The 14,981-nt window shown below is 43.6% G+C and overlaps 1 protein-coding gene across 3 annotated transcripts in view; it reads left to right on the top strand.

Moving 5' to 3' along the window:
* The window catches only part of LOC137546932 (SH3 domain-containing kinase-binding protein 1-like), a 516,647-nt gene that overhangs the window by 305,230 nt on the left and 196,436 nt on the right, over window positions 1-14,981 (top strand). For all 3 annotated transcript variants that reach the window (XM_068269991.1, XM_068269992.1, XM_068269993.1), the window contains one exon: window positions 9,282-9,408. In XM_068269991.1, the coding sequence (XP_068126092.1) occupies window positions 9,282-9,408 (127 nt within the window). The remainder of the gene's footprint in view (window positions 1-9,281; window positions 9,409-14,981) is intronic.

The raw sequence follows: 14,981 nt of genomic DNA, 5'->3' as shown, positions 1-14,981 counted from the left end.
TAGGGTAAGGCACCACCAGGGGGATTTAGGGTTAGGCACCACCAGGGGGTCTTAGGGTTAGGCACCACCTGGGGGGGTCACCATCGGGGGGGGGGGGGGGGGGTCTAAGGGTTAGGGATAGGTAGAGGGAGGGCTATAAACAATATTTTACGATTTTATTGCATGAAGAAATGATAAATGAAGGTTATACACAATATTATACAATTATAATGATTATACATATATTATCGTTTTTTAACAAACGTAATTATAAGTTTTACTTTTAAAACGGAAAATTATTATTTTCGCAATTTGCAATTTCATACACATTATTAAATATTTTATTAATTTGTAAAAAATTATTGTAAACTAAATACAACACAATGTTTTTATATGTTACCGCTTATCGTTTACACCACGCGCCCTTTTTCCCCGACGCCCTTTTTGCATGTATGCCTCAGTATCTATTACTAGTTGACATAAGGGTGCAGTTGCCACAGTAATGGTAAAGTCCCTTGTACACACATGTTACATCAGCAGGAGTATGATGCTGTGGCAACATGGAAAGGCAGTGGCGTAGCTAAGGAGTTGTGGGCCCCAGTGCAAGTTTTCAATCCCCCCCCCCCCTCCCAGCACTCTATACGTAACAATTGATACGGCACACCAAAACCTGCCAAGAACAAGCACAGTGTCAAAGGTGCAAAGGTGCAAGAAGGGGATGGGGAACAGTTTGATTACTGATGATGATTACTACAATTCAAAGCATCTATAGAAGTGATCATTACCGGCACAGGACCAATAAAGAGCTAATACTGTGGCTGAAAGTGGACCCCCTGGCCCAAGGGCCCTGGTGCGGACGCTACCTCTGCATCCCCTATTGCTACACCACTGTGGAAAGGCCTAGATTTAAAAAACATATTAACCCTTAATAGATAGGGATAGACATTTGTTATATAAACGCTAAATACTACTAATAAATCTCCTCCCTTGGAAACCCCCTATGGCTAATAATGTGAACATCTAGTGGAGATATGTGGAAACATAGTGTCATATTGTGTGTACTGCTGATACTTACAGTGTCCAGCCAGAGTCCAGATTCTGCCACAAATGATGAAAAACTGCCAGGCAAGGACTGCTGGCACTAGGCAGAGCCAAACGTAGCAGAGCAGTTGGAAAAACATGTTGTAGAAGTAAGATATAGCCAAATTCAGGGATCAGTTCAGGGAGAACACCAGGTATGCTGCTGCATCAAATGCTGCTAAGCCTGGAGTGACAGTTGAGGTGGCTCATGCAGCAGCTTGAGACCATAACTGCCACTGCTGGAGGCTGGCTCATGCAGCAGTGTGAGACCATAACTGCCACTGCTAGAGGCTGGCTCATGCCGCATCATGTGACCATAGCTGATGACAACAGATAGCACAGCAATGATAATGATTAGAATGGTGCTTTTTCTCTACTATAATATGCAGAAAATAGAAGCAGTGAGTACAATGCTCCTCAGGATTTTTAAATAACCTTTTTTTGTATGTTCACAGTAGACAGGACCATAGATGGACAAGTACAAGAACAATAAATATATGGCATTTTGGATGACTTGAAAACCGTGTGTGTGTGTGTGTGTGTGTGTGTGTGTGTGTGTGTGTGTGTGTGTGTGTGTGTGTGTGTGTGTGTGTGTGTGTGTGTGTGTGTGTGTGTGTGTGTGTGTGTGTGTGTGTGTGTGTGTGTGTGTGTGTGTGTGTGTGTGTGTGTGTGTGTGTGTGTGTGTGTGTGTGTGTGTGTGTGTAGATACATACATACATACGTACATATGTTTCGGCCAAAACCAGAAATCAGCCAATTCTAGAATTGCCCAGCCATTTCTAGAACTGGCCGATTTGACGTCGGCCAAAGTCCAAAATGGTGGGAATTTCTGACATTGGCCGGCCAGTTCTAGAAACGGCCAAAGTCCAAAACGCACAAATCCCAAAACATCTCGGGTCCTGTCCAGCACCATGAATGGCACTTGGAACTTCCTCTCTGCTCTGAAAGATACTGCATAATAATATTTTTAAAGAAAAGTATTTCTTAGTTACAGCTGATACAAATGTGGGTGCTTTGCTGGGGGGCTGTGCATGGCTGGGGGGGTCTTTGCTGGGTGCTTTGCATGGCTGTGGGTGCTTTGCTGGGTGCTTTGCATGGCTGTGGGTGCTTTGCTGGGGGGGTATGCATGGCTGTGGGTGCTTTGCTGGGGGCTGTGCATGGCTGTGGGTGCTTTGCTGGGGGGCTGTGCATGGCTGTGGGTGCTTTGCTGGGGGGCATGTGATTAGTGACAGAGGAGGGGGAATTAAGTCACAGCACGTTCTGGCCGGCCAAAGTCCAAAATGTTTAGTCGTTTCTTATTTTGCCCGCATGAGCCGGCCACTTCGCATTCTGACCGGCCAGTGGCCAGACTTCGGGTTCTGGCCGTAACATATATATATATATATATATATATATATATATATATATATATATATATATATATATATATATATAATATATATGACACTCAGTTGGTTAGTGGTTTAATAGTCAGAAACTGTTGCAGTCATGGCCTCAGTAATTCCGCTTCTCATTTCTAAGTGTCAGGTTTATACCCACAGTTCCTGTTACCAGATGTCTTGTATAGCAAGATATACAATCACAAGTAGACCTAAGCCCGTTTAAAAACGGACTCTAGGTCTGTGTTTAAACCCCTTTCCTCCACCTTTCCACCTATCCTCCCGTCACCGCCGTCACTGCCGCACATTCCCCTGCCAAGAAAGCAAGATTCACAGTCATTTCTACTTGATTCTCAGCAGTGATTCTCTATGAGATGAAGCTAGAGGGTGAGTATGATGTCTGGGAAAGGAATAAGCTTGAACCATTCTCCACTCACCCAAAATGAAGATGTTTGTTTGGGCGGAGTTCCACATCAGTAAACTGATGTCTATATATAACACGTCTGCTTGAGCAAACCCCAAAACCAACAAAACATTTCCATAGCTCACATTGCTGATCATTCTCCTTTACAGCATGTACGCCTGCTCACAAGCACAAACTATCATCTACCTGTAAAAATAAACCGTAATAATTCTTCTGCATCCAAATGTAACCTAAATATTTCCAGAGCAGTAATCATTTGTGTTATTATTATGTCATGTGCTGCGCCGCCTACAGAAGACTCACTCCTAACTGTGCTATCAGAGTTGAGCATCTTGCATATAGCTAAGAAATGGTTCATACATATTTGCTACAATGCTGAAACTGTGCTAACAAGCTTTTAAAATATCTTGTTTATATTAAAAAATGTTTAAACATATTTGGTTAGAGACCTTTTCTGCTAAAAGGGTTAGCCCTTTATATTTTAATTTCATTTGGGAATAGGACACCTATTGTAAGGCTTCTAGGCTATCACTGGTTACCTTTCATATCCTATATCCTACTCTCCACTATGCTCTTTGCCTGAAGTCAAGCCCCTGCTTGAATGGAGGACTAAACATGTCAAAGCGACTTCGGTTGCCCCCAGGACTTATGTAATATACAGTATATTATCTAAGGCCGAGGAAACCAATGAAGTACCAGTAAGTCAAGGAGAGACAGAGTCCAGAAAGTAGACCAAAGGTCAATACTGGGGGCTAGATGACTGTCATTTCAGGGGTCAGTCAAACTCAAGGTCAGGAGCAAGCCAGGGGTCATACGGGGAAGATTTAATAGCCAGATGGATGACCAGGGATCAAACAGGGACTCAGTCATTAGATCAGAAGTCAAGACAGGTTGCAAACCAAAACATACTGGTCAAGCAAAGGGTAGTTACAACACAACAGTCCAACGCACACCCACGGGCAATGAGGCACTGAATGAGACAGGTTATTGGGAAAGGGTCCAATCAAGTGGGACTAAAGGACCAACGGCCAACTGGCTACTCATGACACTAGAATTAAAACACTCTCCTCCAACAGCACCTCTCATGGCACCTCTCGTTTTCGGGCGGAGCCGAGAGCTGAATGTGCTGACAATGGAAGACTGATCTGATACAGGCAAACGCCCGCAGACTAGCGAGTTGACATGCTGTTATATGGTTTTTTAATGTAAGTGCAATACTTTTTAAATTAAAAGTGGTTTTACACTATACGACTTCAATTTTTAGTTACTATAGACAGAAGCGATAGTGAGTGGGGTAAGCAGAGGAGACCCAACGGTGGTGGTAGCCCCCTAATTTCCTATTGGCATAAGGTGGCACTTGGGTTGATAAATGACTGGCATAAACCATCTGCACTATCATTTGTTCATTTTTTCAGAGGTGTGGTTCGCAACAAGGACTATTGATTGAAATTATCAGATGTCTGGAAATTGTGTGCTACTGCAAGGGAATTTTAATTTACTTGTGGACAAGCTGGTCTGGAGAAGAACGCTCGACGAGAAGTGGAGCTTTTTTAATACTAAATCTGACTCCAATATTGTATGTGAAGCTCAGTGAGACTTTGTACTTGTGAACCTGTAGAAATGGTTTGGGTGATTCCACTGTGGCGTGTGTGTTCATTTTGGTGGCAGAAGGGTTAATTTTTCACAGCAGAAAGTGGCAAATAAAACAGCAGAGATCAAGCTCCTACTTTTGATGTCCAAACCATGAACTCTGTAGAGCTGTAGATATTGTGTAAGGCAATGATTTCCATAGCAGCACCAAGTGTCTGTTGCTACATGTCCCTGTCTAGTCTACAATGTCACAGCTCTGTGCGGTGTTAATGGCGTGCTGGACATTGGCCTGTCTGCTCTCCTGCCCTGATCACACGTCAATGTTTTGATGGCAAATTAGTGGAAATGTGTTCATTAGTATGCAGTTTTATTGGAAGTTTTATATCAATGTGTGCTTCTGCAGCTGCTGTTTTGCCCATTCATATTAGGAGCCATCTGCCATTCTGTACTTGTAGTGGAGGTGACTGGCTGGATATAAACACCTGATTTTCATGATCTATGTTCCCCCTTAAAGAGGGGAATGATATACGGTTTGCATAATTCTCCATGTAACCCAGTACTGTGATTAGTAAAGGACCATTGAATGCATTTTAACACACAGTCAGTCAGTGTAAATACCTGTTTCTCTCTTTAAAGTGAACCCGAGGTGAAAATAAACTAATGAGATAAACTATTATATTTATCCTCCTACTCCTAAAAATGACTTTTTAAGACATCCCAGGATTTTATTTTATATTTAAACATTTAGAAAGTAGATTGAATGTTTTGTTGTCTCTGCTCAGTTGCAGTCTATTAGGTGTCCCTAAATGAAAATACATGAACTATATTGACCCTTTCTCTCTCCATCTGCTCTCAGAAATATGTAGAAAATGTATTTTCCCACAAAAAAACTTTTATGGTTGTAATTTGCTTATCAGTGATGTTTACTATATTCCTGACAAGGTTCTGACAAGACAGAGGCTGTCATTTCCAGCCTTAAAAATTAACTATTTCAGGCAACAAAATAAAACAAGCAAAACACCCTGGCTATTAATATGCTTTGTACTGTACATACACATGTTTATCTCATCATGTCACATGTCACCTCGAGTACACTTTAAATTAGACTAATGTAATGACACACATTTGAACCACTTAGCTGCATTTCACAGTGGTATGTATGGATAAGCCTATGCTGTAATGCAGAGTGAAGAAAGGGGAGGACACATAGATGATGATGCTTGTCCTGTGTTACTGGGCTGGCTAAATCAGAATCATCTTATTCACCAAGCATGACTGGGTCGTGCCTGGAATTGGGTTTGGCATACAGGACTAAAAGTATGAGATAGGACACGCAGTATTTGGAAGAGGAATACAAATCAAACACAGCAGAGTAACACTATATACATAATATACAGCAGTGTAAATATGATCTGTTGGTAACAGTGAACTCTTAAGGGGGGAGAGCATGGAGAGAGTTCAGGAAGTTGACAGCAGATGGGAAAAGACTGTTCTTGAGCCTTGAGGTCTTGGTGGAGATTGCCCCGAACCTCCGACCTACTGAAGGACTGGCTGGATAGATATACAATTCAATATTTCACATATATGCATTTGAAATGTGGAGTAAGCTGTCTGCCTGCCACCTTTAAATTCATAAGACCATATCCATGAAAAACCACTACACTAGCAGCCTCATCACATTGACTGATTTCACAGCCTAATGCTGTATGACAGAGCTGTTTAGTTCACACAGTCCCAATGAGGGTTTATTGGTATGGGCTGCATGGCTTGGGAAGCTGGGGGATAAGCTGCAATGGAAGCTCTCCTTGAATAACTGAAGAACTATGAAAGGTTAGTATTGGTAAAGGTTTTCAGTCAAATAGACACCCAAATTAGGAAGATTATTGGGAGATGGTGCATTGTATCTATAGTACTCTGCAGGGGCCCAGTGGGAGCAGTATAGCGGTATAGCTGGGGGGGGGGCAGCTATACTGCTCCCACTGGGCCACTCAAGAGTACTAGAAGCAGCAGAGCACACTCTCATTTACCTGTCCTTTGTGCTTCCGTGATCTTCCATGATCTCCTGGTTCCCATTCTCCGTGACCCGGCAGCATGCACATATTCACTTTACACCGCTAGGTCACTGATTAGGGGCAGCAGGAGATTACGGAAGCACACAGGAAGGAGTGCACCAGCCGAACAGGTGAGTGAGAGTGCTCTCTGATGAATATTCCTTAGGGTCACCGGGTGAGTGATATAGCTGGGGGGAGACCTGGGGGGACGTCACCGGCTTTTGGGGAGCGGTGTACAATGGATTTGTAGATTCTGTTAAAAATCAGTGTATATTGGTAGATCCCTCTCTCAATGTCGATCTGAGAAGGCTCTACCCTTTGGGCATGAAAGGGGTGAAAATCTGCCATTGTATGGCAGGCTTTGGGTGACAGGTTAGGATTAATATTAGGTGTCAGGAAAAAGTTGCAGCTTGAACGTAGGTTAGGGTTGGGTATCAGGAATTCATTTACACGAGGGATAGGTTAGGTTGAGGCATCAAGAAAAAGTTAACATTGGGGAGAAAAACAGTATTATTTATAATTGGCTAATGTTTTATTGTGGAAAAGTGCACATGAGGAATGATGCTTCTGTGCCAGTTGCTGCCCTTACATTGACAGATGCAGGTGACATCATGATGTTTGGATCGATGGGGAGACTGAAAAATGTCCCATTCTCAATGTAAATGCCAGGGATAGGAGAAACCGCAAACTGGCACTAAATGCGTCAGGGATGGATCAAAAACCACATTGGGCTTACCTGCAGCGTGCTCCAAGACAGTCCATAAATACCAAGCCAAAAAGGAAAAAGAGATGGGCACCGCTGTGTAAAATACCCTTTGTTGTGGCTGGGTAGACACAATGTTTAAAGCAGTAGGGGGAAAGGAGATGTCTGAACGCTGTTTCGCAGGGATTAACCCTGCTTCATCAGAGACATTTTGATAATAAAACAGACATGCTTTAAATAAAGTAGCCATCACGCTTACCACCTTGTCTCTGTCCTTGTTGTAAATGCCAACTGTTAGACAATGGTGAGTACTGTACTTTGTGGGCAGCAGTTGCAGTGAGGAAGCATAGTTTTAGTGGCTCTGAACAGGCTGGGAAACCTGCAAAACCACTGCCAGGCTGACTGTCTATACCCCCACCCATGTTCACACTGGAGGCATAAATGACTAGCACTACATTTGCATTGGTGTCCAGACTTCTTCTTTTGCCAGGGTAGGTTGGCCAAGGGTAAGCCCCCAGAGTGGGAGAGATTTGTATTTGCTAAAGAACACAAGCTCTTACAGTATGTAGCTCATAGCTCGTAGAAAACAGTGATTGGTGTTTTTTTTTTTTGTTGTTTGTTTTTTTTTTACAGCTGAGCATACTGAACAGTAAAGTAGACCATTAACAATGCGAGTAAAGCAGGGATCGTGTTCCTGATCATGTTTTCATACGTGTTTTCCACGCATAATTTTTCATTTGCAATAATTTGTTTTGTAGTAAAATAGGTATAAGTGCACAGTTTGCGGGGGAAAAGCACAACGCTGTCTGAAAACCATGTATGGAAAACTTAAAGAGGAACTTAAGCCAAGAATTGAACTTCATCCCAATCAGTAGCTGATGCCACCTTTCCCACGGGAAATCTTTACCTTTTCTCTAATAGTGCATCAGGGTGGTCTGTGTGGCTAGAGTACATATTATATAGGCGCCAGGCAGTTGGCTACACTCCCCGTAGGCATTAAATACTGTACCCCTCTGAGGGAGATGTAATTCGGGGTCTGGCGATTGCGGGATCCCCAAATTACTCTTACGTGAGTCGCGCAGCATAGCATTGCTGCTGTGACGGGGCCCAGCTTCGGCGCTAAAATGAACTGATTCGGTGTGGCTGAATGTGGTGAAACCATCCCACAGTGTGATGTCGTGACCAAGGTCCTGACAGTTTACTGTCTGGGAATCTCATTGCATTGTGGGAAATAATGGTTGTTTCCAACTGCCAAGCAAGCAATATCTCCTTACGCAGAAATCACCTGACAGGAGTAAAGATGTCACTACCTGTTATACATTTCAGAATGTAGATCAGGGTGAGAAAAGATTTTACAATAAGTTAACACTGACAAAATAATTTATAAATGAATATTGTAAAAAAGAAGGCATTTTATTCATTGCTATTTTCACTATAGTTCCTCTTAATGTAATTTTCCAACATGTTGTTATACATTATTTTTTACTGACTTTTGCCACCTAAGAGCAGATATTTTTCAAATGAAATTCTACTTCAAGTAGTACACAAGTCATTTTGTAATTATCATTCATTTTGCTGCCCACTATGCATCAATGGCTACAATGCTCAAACAGCGATGTTTTTTCAAGAAAGAAATCTGTACATTTTAGTGTAATTTGAAAATGACTGACTGCCCTGTAACTCTCCTATTCCTGCATGTGTAATTTGCTGCACACAGCTGGAAGCATTGCAACTCTGAATAGGCATTAGCTGCAATGTAGAGATTACCTCGGTACTCAGTAGGAATTCCTCAGGAATTAGGCTTCAGAAAGGAGAAAATCTAGACAAATTATGCTAACTCTTCCCCGCTTTTTTATAACCTAAAAAAAAACATATTATTTGTTCACCAATAATGCAGTCAATTTTCCAAAGCTAAATTATTGTCCTTGTTGTATAAGAGTTCCGATTTTATTCAGTACTCAGTCAGTATTTAGTAAATTCACTGTGTACTACAGTATATGCCTCACATACATTTGATTGGAAATCATAGGCAGGTTCTTCTCACTCACCACTCATATTCTGCTTCTTGTGTGCAGGTGGAGGAAGGCTGGTGGGAGGGAATACTCAATGGAAAGATGGGAATGTTCCCTTCCAACTTCATCAAGGACATTGGGCAGGAAACTGAAATTGGAGCGAATTTTGAAGAACATCAGATAAAACAAGGTAAGACAATCCTGTTATATTGTAAGTAAAAGAAGGTAATTCATAAACAGATCAGCTGCAACTTGAAAACTTCTGACAAATGTCATGAATAACATTGATTAATCATTACAAGGGCCCTGTCAAGGGCTCAGATGTACTAGGCAGCAAATGAACAACCAGTTCTAAAACATAGTGTATTTGAAAGGCAGCTTAACAATCTGAGGCACTTCACGTTTGCCATGGACCAAGATTGTGATGGTTGGACAACTGGTTAAGAGCATCTTGAAAAATGTCAGATTTGTGGGGGTGTTCTCTTTATGCAGTGGTTAGTAACTACTAAAGGTGGTCCAAGCAGGGACAACTAATAAGCAAACAACAGGGGTTCATCTTGGCCAGATTTGTACTTTTTCCTCCCCTGGGACAACTTTCTTGTGGCCCCCCTTTCAGGTACAGCAACCACCTCCATGTTCAACAAACACCCTCTTTCATTTGTAACATGCATGCGCAGAAGTCCCTCTCTTTCATGTACAGCTCCCTTAGTTAGCAGCTCCCCTCTTTGATTAGTTTCTTGCAATTAGCAGCCTCCCTTTTCTATCTGCAGCTTCTTCTTCCATATGCAGCAGTCACTCTTCTATCTCCAGTGCCCTATTGGGCAGCAGCCTCCCAAGGCCCAGGCCTTTGAGGCCTTTCCAGAAAGCTAATCTGCCTAGCTCCAACTCCCAGAAGAGTCACACAAACTACTGAAAAATATAATACTGCAATGAGAGAAAGATGTCAGAGAAATCAGTTAATTGAAGCATTCTATTGTGGGGCTGCATAGCTGAAGACTAGTCAGGATGCCCATGCTCTCCTCTGCTCAAAATGCCTACAAGGGGCACATGAGCATCAATAAGGGACCATGAAGCAATGGAAGATGGTGTCTTGATCCGATGAATCACATTTTCTTATAGATCATGTGAATGGCTGGTTGCATGTGCATTTCTCAGTGGGAGGCGCTGGTAAAACAAGTCCAAGTCCATGAAGATCCATCTCACAATTTACAAGACTTTAAAGACCGGCAGCTTATGTCCTGCTGGCAGTAGTAGCAGTAGAGTGTTGCACCATCTTAGCCATCAGTAAAAGCAAGAAGTTTTGAATCAGGATGATACCATTTATTGGGTTAGCCAATAAATGGTATCATCCTAATTGAAAAATTCTTGGTCCTTCTGCCAAGTGACTCTTCTTTCTGAGGAAATCTTTCAAGGTGCTCCATACTGTGATGGATAAGCGTTGTTTTGGCAGTACAAGAGGAACCTTTTCAATTTCAAACAGTTGATTTTAGTGGTGTGTGTGTGTCCGTCCGTCCGTCCAAAATCTGTCAGTAATATCAGATTTGTACTACCTACTGTAAGTGACAGCAACATAGGAGAAAAGTAATTTATGACTCATTTTACTCTGGGAGAAATGCACTTCTTATTTGTATGTATTTTAAATTTTAAGATTTTTCAACAGTTCCTCTTTAACTGTATGAGGATATGTCCTGAATACACTTTTTACCTTGAGACATCAGTGAGGACCATCTCCTTTTGTGTGTGTGTACAGTTTTAAAAATTTACAAATAATAAGTATGCTTATTCAGCATTTGATCTACGCATTAGTTCCTTCATTCTTCTCATCTCTTATATTCCTACAGGTGTTTGAAAATGGCTAGACAATTAAAAGCAGTTGTGAGTGTTATGAGTTATAAATGCTTATCAGGAATATATCTGTATAGATATATTGAATATATCTGAATATATCTGTATAAGTATCTGCTGCCATATATACTGTGTTGTCTATGGCTGCTCTGTGCAGGTATACAAATAGCGTCAGAGCCTGATGTGGTCTTGCAGCCATGTGTGCATATGTATACTTGTGATGCATATATGTGAGAGTCCATGTGTCTACAGATGTGCACATCCAGAGCTGCTGGTGAAACCAAAGGGTCTATATTTAGGAATAGTTTACTTACAATGCTGTCTTATTCTGCTACAGAGTTAAAGTGTACCCAAGGCAATATTTGACATGATGAGATAAACATATAATCAAATCAAAGATAGCTTTATTGGCATGACCAAGCTTCAATACAGGCATTGCCAAAGCAGGGGGGATGAGGGACATGGGATGCGGTGGGGGTACAGTGAGTTAGCAGTTCGTGGACATTTGGGGGGAGGGAGTTTACAGTTCATTTATGCTCCTCTCAGTTTGTGGCATGCTGTGACATAGTGTGCAGCGATTGTCACTGTGGATTTCTCTTCTCCTAGTAGAATGCACTGTTTTCTCTCATCCTCTAATGCAGGGGTAGGGAACCTTTTTGGCTGAGAGAGCCATAAACACGACATATTTTAAGATGAAATTCGGTGAGAGCCATACAATATGTTTAAAACTAAATACAAAATTTCCCCACAAATGCAATCTCATTGGCAGACGATTTCCCCTCAAATGCAATCTCATTGGCAGACGATTTCCCCACAAATGCAATCTCATTGGCAGACGATTTCCCCACAAATGCAATCTCATTGGCAGACGATTTCCCCACAAATGCAGTCTCATTGGCAGACGATTTCCCCACAAATGCAATCTCATTGGCAGACGATTTCCCCACAAATGCAATCTCATTGGCAGACGATTTCCCCACAAATGCAGTCTCATTGGCAGACGATTTCCCCACAAATGCAATCTCATTGGCAGACTGTTTCCCCACAAATGCAATCTCATTGGCAGACGATTTCCCCACAAATGCAATCTCATTGGCAGACTGTTTCCCCACAAATGCAATCTCATTGGCAGACGATTTCCCCACAAATGCAGTCTCATTGGCAGACGATTTCCCCACAAATGCAATCTCATTGGCAGACGATTTCCCCACAAATGCAGTCTCATTGGCAGACTATTTCTCCACAAATGCAATCTCATTGGCAGACGATTTCCCCACAAAGGAACTCTCATTGGCAGAAGATTTCCCCACAAATGCAATCTCATTGGCAGACGATTTCCCCACAAATGAACTCTCATTGGCAGAAGATTTCCCCACAAATGAACTGACCAGACTGTAGTGACCTCCTGAACAGTGACCACGACAGCGGCTGCTGCTGCTGCTGCTGGCTTGTGCACTAGTGCGCTCCGGAGCAGTAGTGGCTGGCTGCGTAGCTATGGGTGCGGCTGCCTCCGGCTCGCACGTTGTCGGGTCGGCTCCTACCCCCGCCAAGCTGCCTCAGTTCCCGCTGGCTGCGCCCACGTGTCACACGTAATGTGTGACATCACTGTTTCACAGGCAGCGCCAGCATCAGCGCATCCATCTGGGTCGGGCAGAAAAGGCGTTCTGGCGCGGGAGGCGGTGCCGATGAAGGAGGCACACATAAATACAAAGACCCGGCATGGAGGAGGGGGTGGCGGCACAGATTAGTAAACACAGGCTCTCTGGCCGCTCTGTCACACGTCTTTTAGCGAGCCAGAGAGCCATATGCAGGCATGAAAAGAGCCATATATGGCTTGCGAGCCATAGGTTCCCGACCCCTGCTCTGTGTGAAAGTCTGGAAATACTTCCATCAGTTTCTGGCCGGGTATGCATGGCCTGGCCAGGCGCGCTCCCCCACTGCACTCCAGTCCCTGGGAGCCACACGGGGAGATGCTGAGGCACAAGCGGCCTTAACCACCTTAGCGGTATGGACGAGCTCAGCTCGTCCATTACCGCCAGAGGGTGCCGCTCAGGCCCTGCTAGGCCGATTTGGATGAAATAAAGAGCAGCACACGCAGCCGGCAATTTGCCAGCCGTGTGTGCTGCCCGATCGCCGCCGCTCTGCGGCGATCCGCCGCGAGCAGCGGCGAAAGAGGGTCCTCCCAGCCGCCTGAGCCCTGCGCAGCCGGAACAAATAGTTCCGGCCAGCGCTAAGGGCTGGATCGGAGGCGGCTGACGTCAGGACGTCGGCTGACGTCCATGACGTCGCTCCGCTCGTCGCCATGGCGACAGGAGAAGCCAAACACGGAAGGCTGCTCATTGCGGCCTTCCGTGTTACTTTTGGCCGCCGGAGGCGATCAGAAGAACGCCTCCGGAGCGCCATCTAGTGGGCTTTCATGCAGCCAACTTTCAGTTGGCTGCATGAAATAGTTTTTTTTTTATTTAAAAAAAACCCTCATGCAGCCACCCTGGCGATCTTAATAGAACGCCAGGGTGGTTAAAGAGTAACTGTTAGGCATGAAAAACAAAATCAATTCTCTATTTCTATCTGTTGATCATATACAGTGGGTTGCAAAAGTATTCGGCCCCCTTGAAGTTTTCCACTTTTGTCACATTACTGCCACAAACATGCATTAATTTTATTGAAATTCCACGCGAAAGACCAATACAAAGTGGTGTACATGTGAGAAGTGGATCGAAAATTATACATCATTCCAAATACTTTGTAGAACCACCTTTTGCTGCAATTACAGCTGCCAGTCTTTTAGGGTATGTCTCTACCAGCTTTGCACATCTAGAGACTGAAATCCTTGCCCATTCTTCTTTGCAAAACAGCTCCAGCTCAGTCAGATTAGATGGACAGCGTTTGTGAACAGCAGTTTTCAGATCTTGCCACAGATTCTCGATTGGATTTAGATCTGGACTTTGACTGGGCCATTCTAACACATAGATATGTTTTGTTTTAAACCATTCCATTGTTGCCCTGGCTTTATGTTTAGGGTCATTGTCCTGCTGGAAGGTGAACCTCCGCCCCAATCTCAAGTCTTTTGCAGTCTCCAAGAGGTTTTCTTCCAAGTTTGCCCTGTATTTGGCTATTTTGGCTCCATCCTTCTTCCCATCAAGTCTGACCAGCTTTCCTGTCCCTGCTGAAGAGACAGCCCTGCTGCCACCACCATATTTGACAGTGAGGATGGTGCGTTCAGAGTGATGTGCAGTGTTAGTTTTCCGCCACACATAGCGTTTTGCATTTTGACCAAAAACTTCCATTTTGGTCTCATCTGACCAGAGCACCTTCTTCCACATAGTTGCTGTGTCCCCCACATGGATTGTGGCAAACTGCAAACGGGACTTCTTATGCTTTCTGTTAACAATGCCTTTCTTCTTGCCACTCTTCCATAAAGGCCAACTTTGTACAGTGCACGACTAATAGTTATCCTATGGACAGAGTCTCCCACCTGAGCTGTAGATCTCTGCAGCTCGTCCAGAGTCACCATGGGCCTCTTGACTGCATTTCTGATCAGCACTCTCCTTGTTCGGCCTGTGAATTTAGGTGGATGGCCTTGTCTTGGTAGGTTTACAGTTGTGCCATACTCCTTCCATTTCTGAATGATCGCTTGAACAGTGCTCCTTGGGATGTTCAAGGATTTGGAAATCTTTTTGTAGCCTAAGCCTGCTTTAAATTTCTCAATAACTTGATCCCTGACCTGTCTTGTGTGTTATTTGGACTTCACAGTGTTGTTGCTCCCAATATTCTCTTAGACAACCTCTGAGGCCCTCACAAAGCAGCTGTATTTGTACTGACATTAGATTACACACAGGTGCACTCTATTTAGTCATGAGCACTCATCAGGCAATGTCTATAGGCAACTGACTGCACTCAGATTAAAGGGGGCCGAAT

This window comes from Hyperolius riggenbachi, chromosome 2 (genome assembly GCF_040937935.1).
Source record: "Hyperolius riggenbachi isolate aHypRig1 chromosome 2, aHypRig1.pri, whole genome shotgun sequence".
Taxonomy (NCBI): Eukaryota; Metazoa; Chordata; class Amphibia; order Anura; family Hyperoliidae; genus Hyperolius; species Hyperolius riggenbachi.
The sequence above is the reverse complement of the archived record's forward strand: the minus strand, read 5'-3'. Positions and strand labels throughout refer to the sequence as shown.